At 40.4% G+C, this 21,337-nt stretch overlaps 2 protein-coding genes across 2 annotated transcripts; one reads left to right on the top strand and one right to left on the bottom strand.

The window, feature by feature from the left end:
• The first annotated feature begins 445 nt into the window (after positions 1 to 445).
• cyth2 (cytohesin 2) lies at positions 446 to 10,382 on the top strand. The gene is made up of 12 exons (XM_022756516.1): positions 446 to 588; positions 2,377 to 2,527; positions 3,464 to 3,530; positions 3,610 to 3,728; positions 3,811 to 3,891; positions 4,129 to 4,241; positions 4,977 to 5,125; positions 5,228 to 5,339; positions 6,034 to 6,110; positions 6,825 to 6,896; positions 6,982 to 7,136; positions 7,285 to 10,382. Exons 1-12 carry the CDS (start codon positions 522 to 524, stop codon positions 7,370 to 7,372), a joined length of 1,251 nt encoding a protein of 416 aa, XP_022612237.1. The 5' UTR covers positions 446 to 521; the 3' UTR covers positions 7,373 to 10,382.
• A 279-nt stretch (positions 10,383 to 10,661) lies between these two features.
• Positions 10,662 to 19,923, bottom strand: LOC111229978 (neuronal pentraxin-1-like). The gene is made up of 6 exons (XM_022756498.1): positions 19,861 to 19,923; positions 15,630 to 16,578; positions 14,130 to 14,634; positions 13,459 to 13,712; positions 12,199 to 12,378; positions 10,662 to 11,904 (listed from the first exon to the last, which is right to left on the bottom strand). The coding sequence occupies exons 2-6, from the start codon at positions 16,314 to 16,316 to the stop codon at positions 11,695 to 11,697; spliced, it is 1,836 nt and encodes a 611-aa protein (XP_022612219.1). The 5' UTR covers positions 16,317 to 16,578; positions 19,861 to 19,923; the 3' UTR covers positions 10,662 to 11,694.
• Between the last annotated feature and the right edge of the window lie 1,414 nt (positions 19,924 to 21,337).

Below are 21,337 nucleotides of genomic sequence, written 5' to 3' on the forward strand. Positions count from 1 at the left end.
ATTTCGCTATCTCTTGCCTTGTAAATTACTGTCCTTTTTTACATGAAGATGACAAGCTCTTATTTTGAAACAAATAACATTTGTACTTCTCTGTGATAATGTCCTCTTAGTGTCCCTTAAGAGAGGTGTGCAACTACCTTCTGTATTTATAACAAACTGTAAAAGTTTACTGTTTATAAAATATTTATGAAAAACAGGTACCCCTCTACCTTTGAGTAAGGTGAACAGCATAGGGCCTAGTAAATGTGGAATACATAAATTAAAAAGCACTAACCTGTCACTTGTTAGGTCATATACTACTATTACTCCAATTTAAACTTCTTTTTTGCATTACCAATTACAACGGATTGTATTTTGAAAAACCACTGACCGGAAGTAGACTACTCGAAAGTCAGACACCATTTCCGGTGTCGCCACCTTCTTTGTCTCCGGCCCAACGTTTCGACACCAGGGGTCTGTCTATTTTTCCCTTTAGTTTTGAGGATATATTTACAGATATATCCCTAATTTTCTGATATTGAATGACAGTCGACTCTGAAATATTTATGCCTAAAAGTAAAGCGCCAAAAATGGATGACCTGGACTACAGTAAGTGTGCTTACTGACTAGCTGTTTGCACAGGCTATCGCTAGCTAACTGTGGCTAGTTTTATTTTCGAATGGCTCAGTTTATGTGACATACTGATAATTCCGTTAAACATTTAAACGAAAACTATTGACCGTACATGCTTTGCGAAAGTGCGGGTGTACATGTAAAACACAATTTTGTGGTTAAAATAAGCCACAAATATGCCTTAGCTTAGCTTGGTGCAAACTCAGTATTGATTGTTTGACTGTGTGCTCGGAGCTAACGTCGGTGGACATTTAACACCCAGTCTACCTCCAAGTTACACAAGAAGGGCTTGTCAAAACTGCGTATTGCTTATTCGATTGAAACCTCCTGTAATCGGTGCGTTGGCCGCCGGTGTATGACTCAAACCGTACAGGTAATCCAGACTGTGGGCGTGGTTGGTGGTGTTGTAGAGCAGCTGTTTGTTTTGCAGAGTAAACACACTGGTCCGGAGGGTTTGGGTGCTGCTGATCACAAGCTACGACTGTAAGCTCCATGCCCGGGTGGTTTGGATAAAACCGGTCGTTCTTGTGCAAAATACATCAACAGAGAAAATGTGACAACTACACACTCGCACAGCACACCTAGGTAAAACTAATGCAGGCAAATACAACAGCCCTGCAATCCTACCTGTGTGAAGGTTTTGATGTCCGGTTTTTGTTGAAACTGTAATAGAGAGGTATCATTTGAAGGCTCTAGTTTGTGGTGCTGTTAATTTTTTATACTGTCATTGTGTCCACATCATTTACATCAATGAGGGTTAAAGAAGCACTCCCATGTATGATGCAATACAGTTAGACAGCACCACAAACTACATCCTCCTGAATGACCATAAAATCGAATCAACACCTCTTTCAATAACAACTGAACATTATAACCTTTATGAAGAGAGGATTTATTGCAGGACTGTTGCATTAGTAAATGACAACTATATTATGGACTGGATGATGCATATAGACTTCACTATAAGAGCTTTCAGAAGATATACTCAATTACCAGTTTATAAGGTTGACGTAACTAAAACTACTGAAGTTAAATACAACAGCAGTGCTGCCTTCATGAAGATTATAGTGTTCAGTTTTAGTTGAAATTATTTGAGGGAAGGAGGGAGGTGTTGATTTAACTATATGGTTATTTTGGATCTGTAGTTTACAGTGCTGTAGAACTGTTTTGTGATGCTGAGAATTTTTAGAAAATATTGAGTGTATCCCATATATGTCAGTGAGGTTATACCGAATATTAGCACCATAGATGAACATTTCTTTTAAACCTTATCTTTTCTAATAGTTTCAACCCGTAACTGAATGTTACAACCTTTATGAAGGTAGGATCTATCGCAGGGCTGTTGAATTAGACTGCGTTCATTTAAGATAGATGTACCTGCTAAACTGGCAATACAGTGTATGTAAAGGGCCTTGACTTAACATGGCCACAATAAACTGCTGCATAGCACCATGTTGCCCTGACCTGGTTGTTGACTTCAGGATCTGAGTTTTAGTCACTTTGTGCTTTGACTGCCTTTGTTGCAAACTACAATTACTACTGCTACTATCCCACTCCCTCCACTCCCTTCCATTGTAAGATATTGATAGAGTGAATTGGTCATACCCAATTTGAGTGACAATGTAGTTCTTAAAATAGTCGTATTTGTTATGCTTTTATGTTTCTAATAAAGACAACTTGTGCCTTAGGTTGTTTGGGCACCGTTGCCATTTGTCATATGTGCTGCAGCAGCATTGGAGTCATTCTTCTTCTCTTCCCTTACAGTCCCAGTAGACCTGAGCCCAGAGGAGCGCTCTGAGCTGGAGGACATCCGTAGGAGGAAGGGCGTCCTGCTGCAGGAGATCCAGAGGCTCAGAGAGGAATTAAGAGAGGCCATTTTGGAGGTGGAGGGACTGGAGACCAGTACAGAGGGCAGGTAAGAAGACAATTCACCGCAACACTGCTACTTTACTCTAAACAATATTGGATTTGGTGTTGGCAATGAGGCGGATTGTAGCTTTGATTGCCACTGTGATGGACTGTGTCCATACCCCAGTACATCATCACTTTATTACTTTCTTCACTGTAATTAGTTGCATTTTTTAAATGTGTTTTTTGCACCTATTTTTCTGTTTTAGAGTATGTTGTCCTCACACCGACTTGAACTGACTGCTTTCAACATTAATAATCAACATAGCACAAGGCACAGTGATCTCTCTGTGCTTATCGTATAAGCTGCAGTTCAACAGCCTTTATGATTTGTTTTTGTTTGTAGTATACAGGGCTCCACTGCTAACTGCTGTATATTCACATCACCTTTTCATTCACACCTGCCTTCTTAATGAGCTTCTCTAAAACATTCGGATTGATGCCATATTTGGCTTACACCCAACAACTGGTTCTATAACGACCCCCTCTGTCCTTTTAAATTTAGGCGAAAATAATACAGTATAACAAAGCAATATGTCAGTGCAGCAATGTTATTTAATTACCATTATAATGTTTCGAGAGAGGATTGTGATTGTTTTGAAAGGCTTTGATCTTGTTCCTGTAATTGCTTTTAATTTATCACATAGTTTTTAACATTTTATTGCTCAGAGTAATGCTACTTCAGCTTTTGACTGTCAGAAAAATTGAACATTAGCACACAATTTATAACAACGTCAAATTGCTGTGCTTGATGTAATGAAGGATATTGGAAACTAGTGTTAATAGATAAAATGGATTTAATGTTGTGGTGGTTTTTTCCCCATGTGGTCCTGTGTGATTTGTCTTTTTGACCAGAGTTGTTATCATTATTGATTAGAAGATGTGAGTTGATCATAGCAAAAGCCATTCTTTCTTATCACCTTGACCTTCTTCCACTCTGCAGTAAAACTCTACAGAAAAGTAGGCATGTGGCAATGGGAAGGAAGAAGTTCAACATGGACCCAAAAAAGGTAAAACTCCTCAATACTTGTACAGGTGTAGTCTGTCTGTGTTACCTGTGTGCTGACTGAGTATGTCCACTCTCTGCAGGGCATTGTGTTTCTGGTGGAGAACGAGCTGCTCAGACACACTCCAGAGGACATCGCTCAGTTTTTGTACAAAGGAGAGGGACTCAACAAGACAGCTATAGGAGATTACCTGGGAGAAAGGTGCAGTGTGTGCTAATATCCTCTGTCCTTTTCTCCTTCTGTGTCAGCCATCGTAACTGTGCTCTCTGTTGCTGTACTGTAGGGATGACTTCAACATCAAAGTTCTTCAGGCTTTTGTTGACCTCCATGAGTTCACTGATCTCAACCTTGTCCAGGCCCTCAGGTAAGCCCTCAACTGTGGCATGTTTTTTGTTTTGAACTAAGAACAAAACCTCTTGACCAGTATCCTGGCATTCTTGGATAAACAAACCCTCTCAGCAATGGAAAGTCCCACTCTCATTGTCACTTCAGGTTAAGGGGGAAAAAATTATGCAAGAGAGCAGCAGAGACTGTTTATCTCCGCCTTGATTGCAGAATATGTTCTCTCAGACTTGACCTAAACGTGACCTGTTTTCTGCAGACAGTTCCTGTGGAGTTTCCGTTTGCCTGGTGAAGCCCAAAAGATTGATAGAATGATGGAGGCCTTCGCTCAGAGATACTGTCACTGCAACCCTGGTGTTTTCCAGAGCACCGGTAAATACAAACACACAATCACAATGCATTTCTGGTAGGGTAGGCCGTATAGCAAATTCAACCTCTTTTCCTGCAGTGCATCACAGGAAGGGACACCCACTCATTTCAAGAGTGTAAGTTTTACAGACAGTTCTTTGGATTCCTGTTAACAGAAAGTGATAGTAAGGGACTGTGATCTCACACAAACAATGAGCCCTTTACCAGAAATGATCTGAATGTAAGCCAACAGAGTCAGCCCATCCTCAACATCTCTTCTTAGTAAAACCATTTTGTGCTTTTGTTCTTATTAATTATTTCCTAAGGTGTCCTGTGATGTTTTCTTGTGATCAAGAAATCAACAAAAGTAATGTTTACATTTAGTGTTACTCACCACAATGTATTTGGGGGTGTCCTTAAGATCTGTCAAATGTGTGAAGTATTTTAAATCTAGCATTGTTTACTTGCTATGAAACCATTAGCAAGAATGTGTATCACATAACCAGAGTACATGCGGGTTTTTGTGTGCGTGTGCATGAGATAAACAAAACGGGACCCACTCAAAGAAAAACGGCTCCATAGCGCAACCAGAGGTCATAAACTACACGTGACCTATAAATTGTTTTAAAGTATCTTAGTAGGTTTATCATACTAAAATGATATTTTAACCTGTGTAATATAGACTTTTTGTTTTATACGTCTGATATTAAGGTAAATTTGTAACAGTATTAATTGTAGTCATGTCGCTCTTGTTTGCAGACACATGTTACGTGCTGTCATTTGCCATCATTATGCTGAACACGAGCCTCCATAACCCCAACGTGAGAGACAAACCAGGAGTGGATCGCTTCATCTCTATGAACCGAGGCATCAATGAGGGGGGAGACCTGCCAGAGGAGCTGCTCAGAGTATGATGAACTCTTTCTTCTTTTTCTTTGCAAATGGTCAAATGACAATTCAATGATCCCAGTAAAGTTGAGCTTATTTTATTACCATAAATGTTACTCTAGAATCTCTACGAAAGCATAAAAAATGAGCCATTCAAGATCCCCGAGGATGACGGCAATGACCTGACACACACCTTCTTCAACCCGGACAGAGAGGGCTGGCTTCTTAAACTTGGTGAGATGATGCCAGTCAGGCTGTTCTGTTTTGTTGGGGACTACTGCTGCCCTACATGTTTAATGGCTTTAATACAGATCTTGTACAATTTAACCTGTACTGACAAATGCTGTATGTCAATGTTAAAGATGCAAATATTTCAAGGATCTAGTGAGGAAACATGATCTGTATGTCACTGTACTCTGTTCTTTTCTGAGGCTTTGTGCTATGATGAACCTGCCCTCTTGTCTCTGAGGTTTGCCATCTCTTTGCCTCCACCTAAATTGTCAGCTCACAGCGTTGTGGCATTTAAATGTTGCCATAGCAAGATGGAGAACAAGAGACTCACCTTCTCGCACCATGGCAGTCTAAAAATCTGATTGTTTTCTTTTGCATGGCGGGGCCTGTGATCTGTGTGTCACTAATATAATTTCTCTTCCTCTCCTTCTCGTGTTTCTCCCCTGTCTTTTTCTCTTTCTGTCCTTTGTCTCCCTCTAAATCCCCTGGTCCCTTTTGTGTCTGCTTCTCCCCTGCGATTTCCACCCTCTACTGCCGCTGCTTGTTTTCTCAGGAGGTATGTACGGTCAGAGTTGTTGTAGTTAAAAAAGTAGCTACATAGTGAGCTGTAAGAATGTAGAAACTGTAGACTAGTATCCCTTTAACTTTATTTCACGCTCCTCTCACTCATCATCATGACTGTGTTGTTGTTTTTCAGGAGGACGGGTGAAAACCTGGAAACGCCGATGGTTCATTCTCACAGACAATTGCCTTTATTACTTTGAATACACTACAGTAAGTGTTGGTTTCCTCTCCTCTGCGACACCATCAATCTATGTAGGTGCATCAGGTTCTGTACACAGGATGATGAAAAGCTTCTTATGCTTATTGTGTCCAGACATGTATGTATTTGCATTGGCGTTTCTTAGGATTTGTTGTGAAATTTGGAGTTTTTTGGATTATTCAGTGATAAATTGTAATGCTTAAAAATAGTTAGTTTGAGCTCAAAATTTAGCTGTGACAGGGAAAGTCATTTCAAGGCAGAAGGCAACAGTGTATCTTCAAGGAAGCTGGGTTACTGAACTCAAGTTTTAGATTCATAGCTTTCGCCCACACAGGGGCACTTGGTTTGGTTGCTCATGCACAGTAAAAACAAAAGAGACACAAGTGAAAGTGAAAGAATATAAATTATTCATTGTGTATTGAAAGGCCAGTCATGAGTGCTGCGTTTAAGAACAAGAAGATAAGTTGGTTTTATTTGGTTAACTGGTTTTTATCAAATTGGTTCTGAATTCATTTTATTTCTTTTGTTATTTGAGAATACTTCTGAGATTAAAAGGAATCTATTTTTTTTTTTTTATCAAATTTGGCAGTATTTTCAGGAATAATGCTGAGATTGTTTGGATTTATTTTCATTCATACATTCTCAGATTTATATTGGGCCCGATTAAACGCATAAAAACACAAAATAAAAGCCTTTTGAATTTTGTCTGTGCATTTCACTAACAGGATAAGGAGCCGCGAGGTATCATCCCCTTGGAAAACCTAAGCATCCGTGAGGTTGAAGATCCGAGGAAACCAGTAAGTTTGCATTCCTGATTGACATAATAGTCAAGTAGTTGTACCATGATTGTTCATCTAAGGTTCTTCGCCATTCTCCCAAAAGAACTGCTTTGAGTTGTACATCCCCAACAACCGCGGTCAGCTGATTAAGGCGTGCAAGACAGAAGCTGATGGGAGGGTAGTGGAGGGGAACCACATGGTGTACCGAATCTCTGCCCCCACACCGGAGGAGAAGGACGAATGGATCCACAGCATCAAGTACGTCAATGTTAAATGGAGAATAATATTGAAACACTGTGTAGCGTTCTATTTCAATGTCCTAACTGCTGCTTTGATTGTACATGCACCTTTTAATTGCATATTCTGATGACGCACCTCACTCACTGTTTCTTTGTGATCTGTCCAGGTCTGCCGTCAGTGTGGATCCCTTCTACGAAATGCTTGCAGCCAGAAAGAAACGTATATCACTGAAGAAGAAAGAGGAACAACCGTAGATGAATCCCTTGATTCTCTGCCTGTCTTCCTCTCTCCTTCACACCCCTCCTTCCAACATGGGACACATGTTTTTGTCCCTGCTCTTTACTACCTGTTCATGAGTTTTGTTACCCCACCTCCCCACCCCCAAAACACATCCTCTTCTTAATTTGAGGACTCCTTGCTATCCTGTCTACCAGACTTTTGAAAGCCACATTCAGAGTGAGGAGCTCACCCACTGTGGCTGCCTCTTCTTATCTTGGTTCTTACACTACTGCTGTTATATTCAACCTGACACACTACAGCCACAGCACACCGCCTGTCCTGTCTTCTCACCACATTCCTCTCTCCTTCAGCATTTAAGTGAACTGTGAAACGTGTCGTAGGCCATATTCACTGTAATGCAGATCATTTCTAAAACACATTTTGTCCTGTTTTGGCATTTTATTTACACTTGGCAAACATTTTAAAGCCGCTCACCAAATGTGGACCAATTTGCTAACACTGGGAACAAAGAGGATTCAAAAATGCTAAGATCGCCATGATCAGTCTTAAGAGTCTTGACTTGCTGGTGCACCTCCTTCCCCACAGCTGCTTTGTAAACCACAGAAAATTTTAAAATAGCAGAAAGTTGCTCTGCAGAAATGCTTTAGGTCATTGGCTTGGGTGTACCTAATATAAGACATCTTGTATTTGCTTTTTAGCATGTGTAAGAGTTTCAGAATTCAGTCTAAAAATGCCAGTGTGGATGAAAAACCCATGAAACAAACACCTTTCTGAGATTTATCTGCATTAGTGTGAATATGGTCTTATTCAGGGTAGCAAGCAGCTTCAGTTCTCGTGACTTCTTCTTTCAGATTTATGGATGCTGCCTAAATGAGAAATTGCCTTTCTTGATTGTGCTTACCCCAGACAAAATGTGAATTCACTATTCAAACACTAACAAGATTTAGATTCAGTTATATTTGGTCAGAGAGGAGGAGAAACAAAGCAGCAAATGATTTCAGATTACTGAGATATGTGTCATTTACTCAATGGCTTTAAATACACACTACTACTGTCCACTCTTAGGTAGGGTTAGATAGGTAACCGTTATGTCAGGAAAATGTCACTGTTTATGACTGTTTAGATTTGCTGATTCACACCACCAGGCTGCTGTTGATCTTTAAATATGGTCGTGTCTTTAGACAACACGTTGCTTTAGAATTAACAGAGGAAACACGAGCAGTTTCTGCCCTTGCAGACAGCTGCTTGTTTCAGCTCTCAGAGACGTATATGTTCTTCAGCATGTTTCTTAACATGTTGGAGCAATAGCGAAGTAGAAAACCATAGTAGGCTACCAGTCTGGAGGCTTTGTTAGCAATTCCTTTATAACACTATACTCAGCTATGATCATCATGTCCTCTCACGTGTAACGTTACGGCATGCCACAAATCATTTCCTTCTTGCGCAACACTACAAGACGAACACCGACATCTCTCTCACTAGTAATAACTCAGACATTTAACTGTTAGAGCCAGGTCTGTTGGCTATAGTGAGTTTCAAGAAATCACAAAGGCAGCTCATTACAATGTATACTTTTTGTAAATAGATGTTAGCATATTTGTTTACGATACACATAGAAATGATTTAATTTATTCTTTATCTTTTGTTATAATCTGATTTTTGTACGAGCTACTGTAGACCTGCATGTTGATAAACTGAGGCGTCAGTCGTAGGTACTGATGCATCGCTGATCATGCTAGTGCACTGATTTGAAAGGTGTTAGTGTTCCCTGTCGACTTGGAAAAACGGCATTTTATGTGGAAGCTGGTTTATGCATAAAGTCAATTGTCTTAATGATAGTTTTGGAAACTAGGGAGATATTTAGGAGATGTTTTGTAGTCTGATTTAACTCTTGACCATACAGATGGTTTTTTGAGTAAATCAGACTCAGTGAAGCACAAGCGGTAATCAGTCTCACAGTCTGTTAAACTAACATCTAGTCTTTATTTCATTGGCTGCCCTTTCTATCATATTACAATGATAAATATGAAAAGACAATAAAACAAGGAACACTAATAAATCTTTGATTCATTACATGATAGTAAAATTATTCAGATGTAATGAATCAGTAACAATTTTAGATTTGTGTCCAGTGATAGATTTGCTTGACATACAGTTCATAAACTGTTATTTCTAGTAGTTTATTGAAGTTGGCATTTTTAGATGGTAGGAAAAATAATTGTCTACTGCACTTTATCAATTTTAGCATTTTGGAGAAAATGCTGTTACTTTGACTGACGATACAACTCCAATACTCTAGCATCCTCTACTGGTGTACACACACATATACACACACACACACACACACACACACACACACACACCACAACACACACACACACACACACACACACACACACACACACACACTGCAATATGCTGATGGATGAACCATGAACTGTGTAGAAGTATATAACACCATCACCTGGTCAGTTCCAGCTATAGCAGCAACAGTTTCTGACCAACCTGTGCTGTATTTGCTCATCTGATCGTGTTGCATGAAGCTGAATGGGGTCTTTTCTCTTTCAAAACATGTAGACCTTGTTTTAAAGACACAGTAAGTGATTGGTCCCTCGAGCACAGATCTTTGATTGCCTTTTTTCTCTCCCACTTCATCAAACTGACAAAGGCCTAATTTTACAACTCCATGTTTGTGCTTGTATACATCACATGGACAGTCTGTAGGCCTTCACTTTCTGGATATTCTTGAAGTGCAAAGTTGCCAAAAAAATACTGTTGGGACAACAGATGTTTCCATTAAAACAAAAGAATGAACACTGAAATGATCAGACCGAAACTGGTCCTCTGTTTCTGATTCCTTTGACCCCAGAGCCACCTCTTTCAGAAAACGTCTTTATTTTGTATTTATTTATTTTTGTTTACTGTGAGGTGAAGATGGATAGATCATCTGTAAATGTAGCAAAAGGAAACCACGATACATTGGTGCCAGTAAACTACTGTGTAACAATAAAAGGTAAACAGAGATGATGGGCTGGTGGCCGTGTTTTTTTTTCCATTGGGTTTTTGTCTTATATTTTAGCTGTTTGAGGAAGATGTTTGTTTTATTGACAGATTAAGCCTTGAAGCAGTATATATTGGGCCTTTGCAGTTGCGGCAATTCATTGAGTTTTGTAAACTTAAGTAACTTTGGAAGTGTTAATATTTAATGCCATCAGTTAATATTAATACTCCCCCCAAGGAGATGCTGCCAATTCATCTGCATCACCACAAACTGAACTCTACAAAGAATGAAAAACTAAGATCTATCTTTCACACTTTAATTTACATTGTCTTAACATTTGGAAAAATCACAATACATAACATCAAAGTTCTAACTTGGCCTAAATTCAGTATTTGATTTATACAGTACAATAACAAATATACAGTCAAGGCCAGAGCATTTCAGAAATTAAAAAGCCACAGTGCAATGACTTCATTACACAAAATACATCAGATTTCACAAAGTTAAAATCAGATCTACTGAAAATACAATGAGGAATGTCGGTGAACAAACATGCATTGCAGAATATACAAAAGTTGGAAAAAAGACATAATAAACGTTATCATTTGTTTAAAGGAGCCATTTTACAATACATAATTGTGTCAAGAGTTCCTGTAATAATTGTAAAACCACCAGAAAAACGCAACATTCTGTCTGACTGGCTTTTCATTATTTTTTCCAAAATAATACATTAATCTATCTATGATACATAGATTATTAAAATGACACAAATTAATGCTACAGTTTCTTTGGTAAATTAGCTGTATCCTCCATGGAAACCTTGTAAAGAAGAGAATCCAGAGTACAAAAAAGATTTCCCAGCACATTTCTATCGGTATCAGTGTCGTACTAACAAGATACGGTTTGTCACTTCACCACATCAGAAGCCACGAGAGGTCTGCTAACATTATCACAGACCCCACAGTGTGTAGTTTTATTAACAATATGACAATATGTCACATACAGCACCTGTCCATTTAAAAGAAAACACTAGCTTATGAACACATTAGATAATGTCCAGTAACTAACGTCCTACACACAATCTGTAAACACAGATGAGTCGGATTCTTTTTTTTTTCTTCTTTTTATTAAAAAGTCACTGATTAAGTTTAAAGGAAGGCATTGATTCAGAGTGTGGAGGAGTTGGTGCCACTGAATGATTGTCCTGTCAAAATGACAACGTCAAAAGGACTGTTGTTTTATTCTTGCTCCTTCTTCGCTCCCTGTAGTTTCTATTACACGATAGATGCTCTCCGTACATTCCAGGAAATGTCCTAGTTCTTTTTTCTTGGCCTTTCAGTGACAGGAGTCAAAGGGGTATCTGGCAACGCCTCCATGAAGCTCCACCTCTGTATCGGACCATGCGATGACATCTCCTCTGAGGTGGCTGCTGCAGGAGGCCAGGTTGTAGATGTCACTGGCGCTCAGGACGTGTGACCACATGTGGACATCCGACATCTCGCCCACAAACGACTGAGTGGCATCAAAACGACCTCCAAGCGTGTCCTGGAGAAAAGAGACACCAGTATAGTCAAACCTTTTTCTACCTTTATCATTGTTTTCACTCATAAGCGACATATGAGACGGTTCAACAGCTATAAAAGATAATGTGAAAGAAATAATGAAAAGAGAAAAATATAAAACAGAATCAAGTCAAATGGTTTCTGAAATTTGGGAGTTTAGATAGTGACTGTGTGAAGGAGCCTCCTGAGGGAAAAAAAAAAAGTTGCTCACAGGTATGTATCTTCAACTGTCAAGGTTTGTGTGCACCTGCAAAAAAGTAACTTCCTCTGTCTTTACCTGCTCTTGTCCCAGGATGAAGACCCCACCAGGTTTGATGGGGTGCCAGGGAGAGAGATTAATCCCGGACCCTCTCTGCACTCCGTCCTGGTAGGCCTCCCACTGTCCGTCCCGTGTTGACCAGGTCACACACACATGGTGCCACTTCCCATCACTCACAGACAGGGGCAACGTCACCGCCTGCAAATGGGAAAGTGATGATGGTGAGACACACCCACATAAACACGTCCTGGGATAATATATTTTAGATACATAAACTACAAGCATGCAAGAACCTGTAACCACTCTCAATAAGTACACCTGTGCATCACTACAGCAAGATGAGAAGTTAGACCACTGGAAGTCAGCAAAGACAAGATTTCAGGAGGAGTTGATTTCATCTTTAAGGATCAGGTTCAGTGTCATGCTGTGCCTCTGCCACAATTTTACCCTCTTGTAGATTCATCCCTCTCTAGATGTTGTTAAACAGTTTAGGTAGCAGGTGGAGGTAGAGAGTTGGAGCTCGGATGAGGAACAGGCTACATGTACCATTTTAACAGCCCCTGACAACTTGGCTTCAAATTGTAAATGAGAACATGGCAGTCTTATCACCTGATTCACACTGGATAGTTTTTAGAAAAGGTATCAAAATTCGATGCAGCATAACCAGAGGTATTGTCTTTTTTTATTCCACACATCCTTCTTCTTTGTCAAAACCTAATGCCACAATGCAACATGGCCACCTGCATTTCTTCATACAACTTTCAGCATTTATGTGGTAGTATTTTTCCACGGCTTGTAAACAGACTTTAATGTGTGAAACAGGCGGAGTTCCCCTTTAAATACATGTGTCATTTTTAAAGCCCCTGAAAACCTGCCTTCAAATCTCAAGTATTTCTGTGCAACAATGAATAGTTATAAAGTTTCAAAAAAGTGATTTAAGAGTTTAACACTCAAAACTCAGCGAAATGACTTTGTGAGGACAGTGGGTGTGATTTGATCAGATTTGAGTGACAGTGACCAAACAACGCTTCAACTGTCATCAAATTGGTGCATGGAAATGGGACCTTTTTTAACTGAGCTCCACCTACTTCGACTAGTGAGAAGAGCTCAGAGAAAAGAAAATGCAGTGTGTCGTTCGAAATAAAAAACTGTTGTAGCTGGAAAATCATGTTTTCATGTAGGATCCAGTCACTCAGAGTAAAAAGGTCTTTGAGAAAAGACGTTTTACGGCTCTTTAACTCTGCAATTTATGTGGGGTTCATATTTCTTCTCCCTCACCTTGTCATCGATCAGCAGCTCTATGGGGTTGTTCCCCCACTCAATGAGCACCAGTTCATTGGCCTGTCCAGGGGCGGAGTAAGAGAACGGCGTCCCCAGGCTGGGTCCCGCGCCCGCCTTCATCCATAGACACAAAGTCAGAGCGAAGATCTCCTGCAGCAGAGTCCTCTTCACCCGCCCGTACATGTAGTTGGTTCTCATGGGGAAGCTGATCTGGAAGTCATCGGGACTCTTGGATTTCTTCCTGCTGGAACCTGTTTGTAAGAAAAACATAACATCATTCCTAAACAGAGCAGTTGCAACACAAGGTCCATTTAGTAGCTGTTGTAGTCTGGAGCTTTTGATCGAATCATATTCCCATTTGTCCGGAAGTTTTACTTTAGATGTTAAAATTTGTGTATTTTGTTCTTTACCTTGAAAAAAGTAGTTGACAAAAAAATGTTCTCATCTCAAGGTCCATTTAGTACCTAGTCTGGACCTTTCGATCATGAGATTCTTTTGTCAATTACTACTACTAACTATGAAACTCAATCCTGTTTTCAGTGAAATTTAATAAGATGAGAACAGAAATGAACATGAAATACTGGCTGCAAAAACTGATCACCCATAAAAATGGAGAAAAACCAACTGAACTTATTGTCAGCTGTTGTGACTGTTGTAATGTTGTGTACCTGTGAGGTGCAGCTGGTTGAGCATCGATTCCAGTTTGTTTGAGTGGAAACCAGTTCGGGGCCCTGGTGCTCTGTATCCTGTGTGTGGAAGGTAACTGTGACTGCCTGCTTCATTACTGTGATGGTCCTCATCATCCTCATCCTCATCATCCTCATCGTCTTCATCATCATCATCATCATCATCATCGTGGTCGTCATGGTCACCGTGTCTATCATGATGGTCATCGTTGTGGCTGTCATCGTGGTGATCCGTGTGGTCGTCGCTGTCATTGTGACCATCACGATGTCCGTCGTTGTGGTCGTCCTTGCGGTCATATGGGTGTCCGTCATCGTGGCGATCGTCATCATGATGGTCCCTGTCGTCTCTGTGACTGCTGTCGTCATCGTGATGCTCGGGGCTGTTGTGGGCGGCGGTGTGATGGTGCAGCTGCTGCTCCAGAGCGTTGATCTTCCTCTGCAGCAGCTCCTTCAGAGAGCTAGAGTAAGTGATGGATGTGTTCCTCTTCTGCTGGGGGAGATCAGAGAGAAGAACAGAGGTGAAGTCTTTGATAACAATGAGTATTTCCTGCCACTCAATCCCTGTGCTTCCTATTTACAACAGACAAGACAAAGGGATCAGAGCTGCTTTGGCATAAAATCAAACCAACGTCAATGAATCATATGTGTGGGTTTGTCACCTACAAGCCTGCACTTCTTTGACTTCTATTCACAGTCTCTTATCATTTTTAACGTCAAATGCTGCAGTCAGGTCAGGTGCTTTACAATGCCTCTCACAGTCATTGTATCTTCCTGTATCTGCCTCTGCCTCTCTTCCTCTCAGGTAATCCAGGCTTTATCCTGGTGCATGCCCTGATTACCAGTCTGTCAAGGGAGATCACGATAATTACTGCTGATCTTAGACCCGTGCCACCACACACACACACACACACACACACACACTCACACACCCACCCCTGACATCTGTCTCGGATCATGATCCAAGACGGAGAAACAGAGTCAAAACCACAGGTAACTCCAGAGAGAACAGAGCCATGAGACCTCCAGATTTCTTCCACAGCGTAAATCAATCCACTTTAGCCTTATACAAGAGTATCTTACATCAGTGACGTCCACCTCTGAGCCTGTTGCTGCTCTGAGGTGCCCACTGAGGGACATCAAAGTGTCTCTCTTGCCAATGTAGTGAGTGGCTTTATGCGATTAAGTGATTCATTGTTCCTCTATCTAAAGTACTTAGCAGACATAGTACTTTGGGATTTGTTTACTCGACAAACAATCCAGTGACGACAGCATTAATGTAGCCAAACAAGGAAAAGCCATATATGGGCACACAGCGCATCACAAGTCGTCCTACTTCAATCTCTTTCTCATTTTTAAGCTATATATATATATATATATATATATATATATATTTACTGTAGCTCACTTTTTCATTGCCTTCCTATCTGTAGTTATGTAGCTGTTATTTTCAAGTTGAAAAAGTTTCCTCCTCTTGCTGCTCACCTGCAAGTTCTCCAGCCTCTCCTTCAGTGCGTGCAGCATCCTCTCCGTCTGCTCTGGTGATGATGTGATGTCCCCTGGTGTCACATGTTTATCCTTCCCATGGTTGTTGTTGCTGTGACCTCCATCCGATCGTTGCCCCCCTACAGAGGGGTGGTGCGGTGAGTCTGGTATGAGGTTTCCATGGTGACCCTGCTGGTTGCTATGGTGCCCATTGTCAGTGTACGTGTGATGACCGGCCACTCCTGCATGATGGGAGTATGAGGTGCCGTGGTGCTCGTTGTGAGGCGCCACGCCTCGGTTGAGGCCCTCGCACAGGGTGAGCTTAGCCGTCAGCTCTCTAATGGTCTCCCTCTGGTCCAGGATGGTCTCTTTCTGCTGGACAAGGCTCTCCCTGAGGTGGAGGATGGTGGCTTTGGCCTCCTCGCTCGCCCCCCACCAGCCAGCAGGAGGTGCACTTTGATGGCCTGGGCCGCCGGGCCCTGTTGCCCCTCCGCCTGGACCCGCTGTGGGGAAGCAGGAAGGGTCTGCATCCACGGGAATAGGGGTGCAAACAAAGCGTGGGTGGGCCCCGTAGTCATAGTCAGACCCTGAACTGGCAGATGCAGGACAGACGACGAGTGAAAGTAGAGAAAGCACAATGGGAACAAGGAGTCGGTGTAGAGACTGAGAGTTCCTCATGATCTCCATCCACAGTTCAGCCAGAAAGACTAAGGAACGTAGCTTCACTTCAAAATGTGAAACACCAGTTGAAGTAAAAACTGTGCTGACTTCTCTGTTGTTGTGAAGGAGACATCAGGGGGCAAGATAACAATGGTCTCCATTCACAAAGTATCCACTCATCTGTGAGGAACGAATCGAGTAGTTTTATCTTATTTTTCTGTGAGAGAATTTGTTTTCTTCGGGATGTCTTGTTGTCTTTCTCTCTCCGTCACTGAAGAATGGAATAAACCTGTAAAGCAGGACATCAGATCTTAGATAAAAGTCATTTAGTTGCATTCACAGAGAGTAGACACAATAATACAAACACCTATTGACAACTGCATTTTAGCTTTTTGTTGAATCTGCACATGAGCCTTATTCCTGGTAATTAGGCTGCACTTTGTGGTGGTTTTATTGTAATGAACTGCAATACATTGTGAAGGCTATGTAATATTTTGTCCCAGTCCCTTATAATTGTATCTACAGGTGAACAGACATGAGTTGAAAATATCTCTATTATATTCTAGTCAGTGTCAGTTTCCTTAAACTCAAAGGACAGCATGTTAGATATAGTTTTGGACTAGGTTGACTAACATCAAGGACTTCAGATATCAGCAGGATATGGTGGTGGTCAAATGCCCCAGCATGTCACCGCTGCCCACTCTATCTGACCAGTAACCTTACATGGCACAGGCATTGCCAAAACAGCCAGGGCCTGTCCAGACAGGGATTAGTCCAAATCAGAGGTGTGACATCCTGACCGGACCAGCCGACAAGATTTCTGTTGTTCTTCAGTGGGAGTTACTTACATGGTTTTGACTTCCTAGAAGCCCATAAGAAAGGCCACAATTAGTCTGAGTGTAGGGTCATAGAGGGATCCATAACTTTATTGCTGAACTGTCACTGTCACTGTAGTAAAGCAGCACTGATGAGATGATGATGGTAAAACACAGATTTATTTCCATGTATATATATTTTCTTGTTTAAAATTTGACTCCCAAAATTATCCTTAAAAACTCCCCGATGTCCCATATTGTTTTTCATGTATCTATATCATGAAGGAACTTCCCTTTATGACCTCTCTGTAAGTGTAACATGTCCTTTATTATACAGGGGCGGCATTTCGAAATGGCACACACGTGATGTGGCTGCTAAACCTCACTGACCACCTGTTGCTTGCAGTGGCCAGTGTGTGTGTGTGTGTGTGAGTGTGTGTGTGTGTGTGTGTGTGTTTCAGCATGTGTTAGTGTTGATAGTTCATACATGATTTACTGTAGGCTACTTTATCAATAATGAAACAAGAGTGAAAATACATACGAAACATACACTCTGTTGAGTGACAAAGGTCATCTCTACCTTCACTGAAATTTCCAAATGCCAATGCAAGAATTATTTAATGAGCTGCAGAAACGGGAGAAGAATGATTCCCTATTTTTAATTGAGAAACATCTTTGTTAAACTTAAACTGTCTGAAGGGGAAACAACCTTGGTACTAAACGTGTCCTGTCTCTGCAGTTCTTGTTGTGATTTACGGGGCTTAGAGAGGAGAGACAGATGGTCGAGGCACAGAACCATGTCACACCCAATCTCCACCGTTTAGCCCTAAGTTTATTACCACCCACAGGTCTCTCAATTAACCTAATTGCAAACAGTTGTCGTGCTACCTTAGCTAGAGAGATAAGTGGCCTGCTGTGTGTGTGTGTGTGTGTGTGTGTGTGTGTTTATTCCATAAACTAATGTTTACGGGGCTTAGAGAGGAGAGACAGATGGTCGAGGCACAGAACCATGTCACACCCAATCTCCACCGTTTAGCCCTAAGTTTATTACCACCCACAGGTCTCTCAATTAACCTAATTGCAAACAGTTGTCGTGCTACCTTAGCTAGAGAGATAAGTGTGCTGTTTTGTGTGTGTGTGTGTGTGTGTGTGTGTGTGTGTGTGTGTGTGTGTGTGTGTGTGTGTGTGTGTGTGTGTGTGTGTGTGTGTGTGTGTGTGTGTGTGTGTGTGTGTGGTAATCCAGGGTGAACACCGGGGTCGTGCACCATCCCTGCACCATATGGTCAAGGTGGATATTTAAGTAGTGTGATTAGTCCCAAATTAAAAACTGACAACTGCAGTTAGACCTGTGATTAAAAAACTGTTGACTCTGACAAAATAAAGCACTTTCTATTTGTAAACAAACAGAATCTTTCTAGACAGAGAAGAGACAGTGTTAAAACTATAATCATCCCACTGTCAACATCATTATCTCTGGCAGTTAGTTCAAACAGAGTTTGTTGAGATTTTTGACAAAACACAGAATAGTTTAAGGAAAGTGTCGATCAAAGTTGCAGTTGAATTTTGCATTCACGTTGCTATCTTGTCTGTCTTTCTAGTGTTACGCAGCCGACCATTAAAAAGCCTTTTTACTAAAAGTTATGATGCCAAAATAACAGACCTGTTAACTATCAGTCCATATAGATTATCTTTTCAACACTGCTGTATTATATACTATATTATATTTCCCACAGTATGATATATTTAATAATATACCAATGTACTGTACACCTACAATAAATAATGCAAAATGCAGCGTGAATTAACAGAAAAAGTTTTAAATGCTATTTATCTATTTGTAATCTGTGATATTAGATTAGACTTCTGTTGAGAAACACAGCGAGACTCTTACTCCATCCACCCTCACTCTCGAACACTGTCAAGACCACCTGCACTGAGAAACATATCAGGACAGTCTGCTTTAATACATATTTTTTGTTTGGGATCTAACAAACGCTACGGCCTCTTTCTTTAGCAAAATCTATTATATAAAATGTATTATAACGGAATTCTTTGCAGTTGTGTTTGGTTATTGTTTTAAGATTTATTAAACAGCTTTTGGGGAAATTTTATTGAAAGTATAAATCTACATCTAGTTTCTACCAGTACTGGAGTCAAACAGACAATAAATCATTTTAATGCATTTGTAGATCAGTTGGTTCAAGGTTCAGTTTAGCCATTCATTAATACCAAAACATCCTTAATACCAAAACATAGGAAAGAAATACCCATATAATAAAACTGTATTCTGTGATAAAACTGTTGAAAAGAACGATCCAAACAACAACATGAAAACAGACTGGAAACAGAAAAACCTGTGGGATGCAGCTGAGTCAGATGTGACAGAGATCTCTACTGTCTTCAGTTACTGCCAAATGTAAATAAATAAACGCTTCAGACACTGACATCAGCATTACACATAAAAATGTTTTCCTTTGCAAATTGATGCCTATTGAACTGTTTTAAATACAAAGATGATCAACTTATTATAATTTATTATTTTTAACATGTTAAAATCTATAGTATATAAGTATAAATATTCTATATAAATATGAGTTTTCTTTTCTCGACTGTAAAAAGTTTGTTTCTTTGCCTCTAAATGCTGGTGTGTGCACACAGACGGACACTGTGGCTCCTCATTGAAATGACTGCACTAATATAAGACAACAGTTTAACACACTGTTTCAGTTAAATTGATAGTGAAAAAGCATCTTTACCTCAGAGTCCCTGTGAGTGCAGCTTGTGTGTCCACGCTGTGAACTCGTAGTGCGTTGGTCCACCTCACACCCTGATCAGATTGAGAGGGATTTACTCCAGAGGAGTGCTCAACTCCTTCTTTCCCTCCCTGATTGTCTCTACCTCTTTTCTCTCCTCCTCTCCTCCCCTCCTTCCTCTTTGTTGTTTTTTTTTTTTTTCCTTGAAAGACCACACCTCTCTTCCTGTCACGCTGTCTTTACATTGACGTTTTGGCATCTTATCACATCTCCATCATCTTTATTTTTTATCCCGGAAAGGTTACTATGATCTTACAGATGAGACCTTCATAAATCCCCTTGGCCTGACAACACAAACAAATACTTTTTTTATTTTAATTTGTCCCCTGGTTTTCTTTTATCCCATCAAACAGGGCACAAACATTGGCCTCAGCTCCTCCAGCACAATGTCACATGGCTCACCTAGATTTTAGCACAGGAGTAATTGGCCTGATTAATTCCTCGTCTGACTGATGGCCAGAGAGGCGGTGTCAGGACAGCAGATGGCCGCTTTAAGGTCAAAATAAATCACACGACACACAAACAATGGCGTCTGCATGATGACTACACGACAGACACTTATACTTACATTAACATTAGGTAACAGGTTCAGACACACTGGCATATGTCGGCCACAGTCGCTGTTTCCTGTCAAGCCTCTGGGTATCTGGTTAGAACCTGACTTAACAACACTGAAAGGCTGATTGCTGACGGTGATGATAAACACACTTTGCAGAATTTATCTGTTTATCTTAAAATGAGTAAATATTGACCTTCTTTTTCTTCGTTAATTCAAAACTGCTCCCAGAGTTTCATGACAGCCGTAGTTCAAACCTAGTTGACTTGTGAAAAAGATATGTGATGAAAGCAGGATATTTTACAGTTTAACAATAAACTTTATTTTCCAAAATGACATCAGTGCAGACACAACAAATTTCACTGGGAATTAAATAAAGTAACAATAAAAATAAATTAACTATAAATAAAAAACATAAGAACAACTTTAACTTGAATGAAAACAAAGGGTCAAATATACATAAAATGCTGCCTATATAACTTGACCTGAGCATTTCCACTGCATTATTGCTTCTTAATAAAAGTATTCATATCAGAGCATATCGGAGAATATATGCACTGATATCAATATTATCTGTGATAAGCCATTATCGGCCGTGACACCTGTTGTGTGTGGAGGATTACAGAGGTGACCTCAGGTGGACAAGGCGAGGAGTCAAAGTTCGTGCCATGATTCTGTGACTGTGTCTGCGTCATTATGTGTAATTACATCTTCATTAACAGAGCTGAGTAACTCAGCAGTGTCTGAACATGATTTAGGTGTTAAAGTTTTACATAAAAAAGCCTCTAAAACTTCACAGATTTCTACTTAATATTTATATTATTTGTAATATTTATCCAAATATTACAAAACTTTTTTGTATTG

Source organism: Seriola dumerili, unplaced genomic scaffold (assembly GCF_002260705.1).
Source record: "Seriola dumerili isolate Sdu_G_001 unplaced genomic scaffold, Sdu_1.0 BDQW01000258.1, whole genome shotgun sequence".
Classification (NCBI taxonomy): domain Eukaryota; kingdom Metazoa; phylum Chordata; class Actinopteri; order Carangiformes; family Carangidae; genus Seriola; species Seriola dumerili.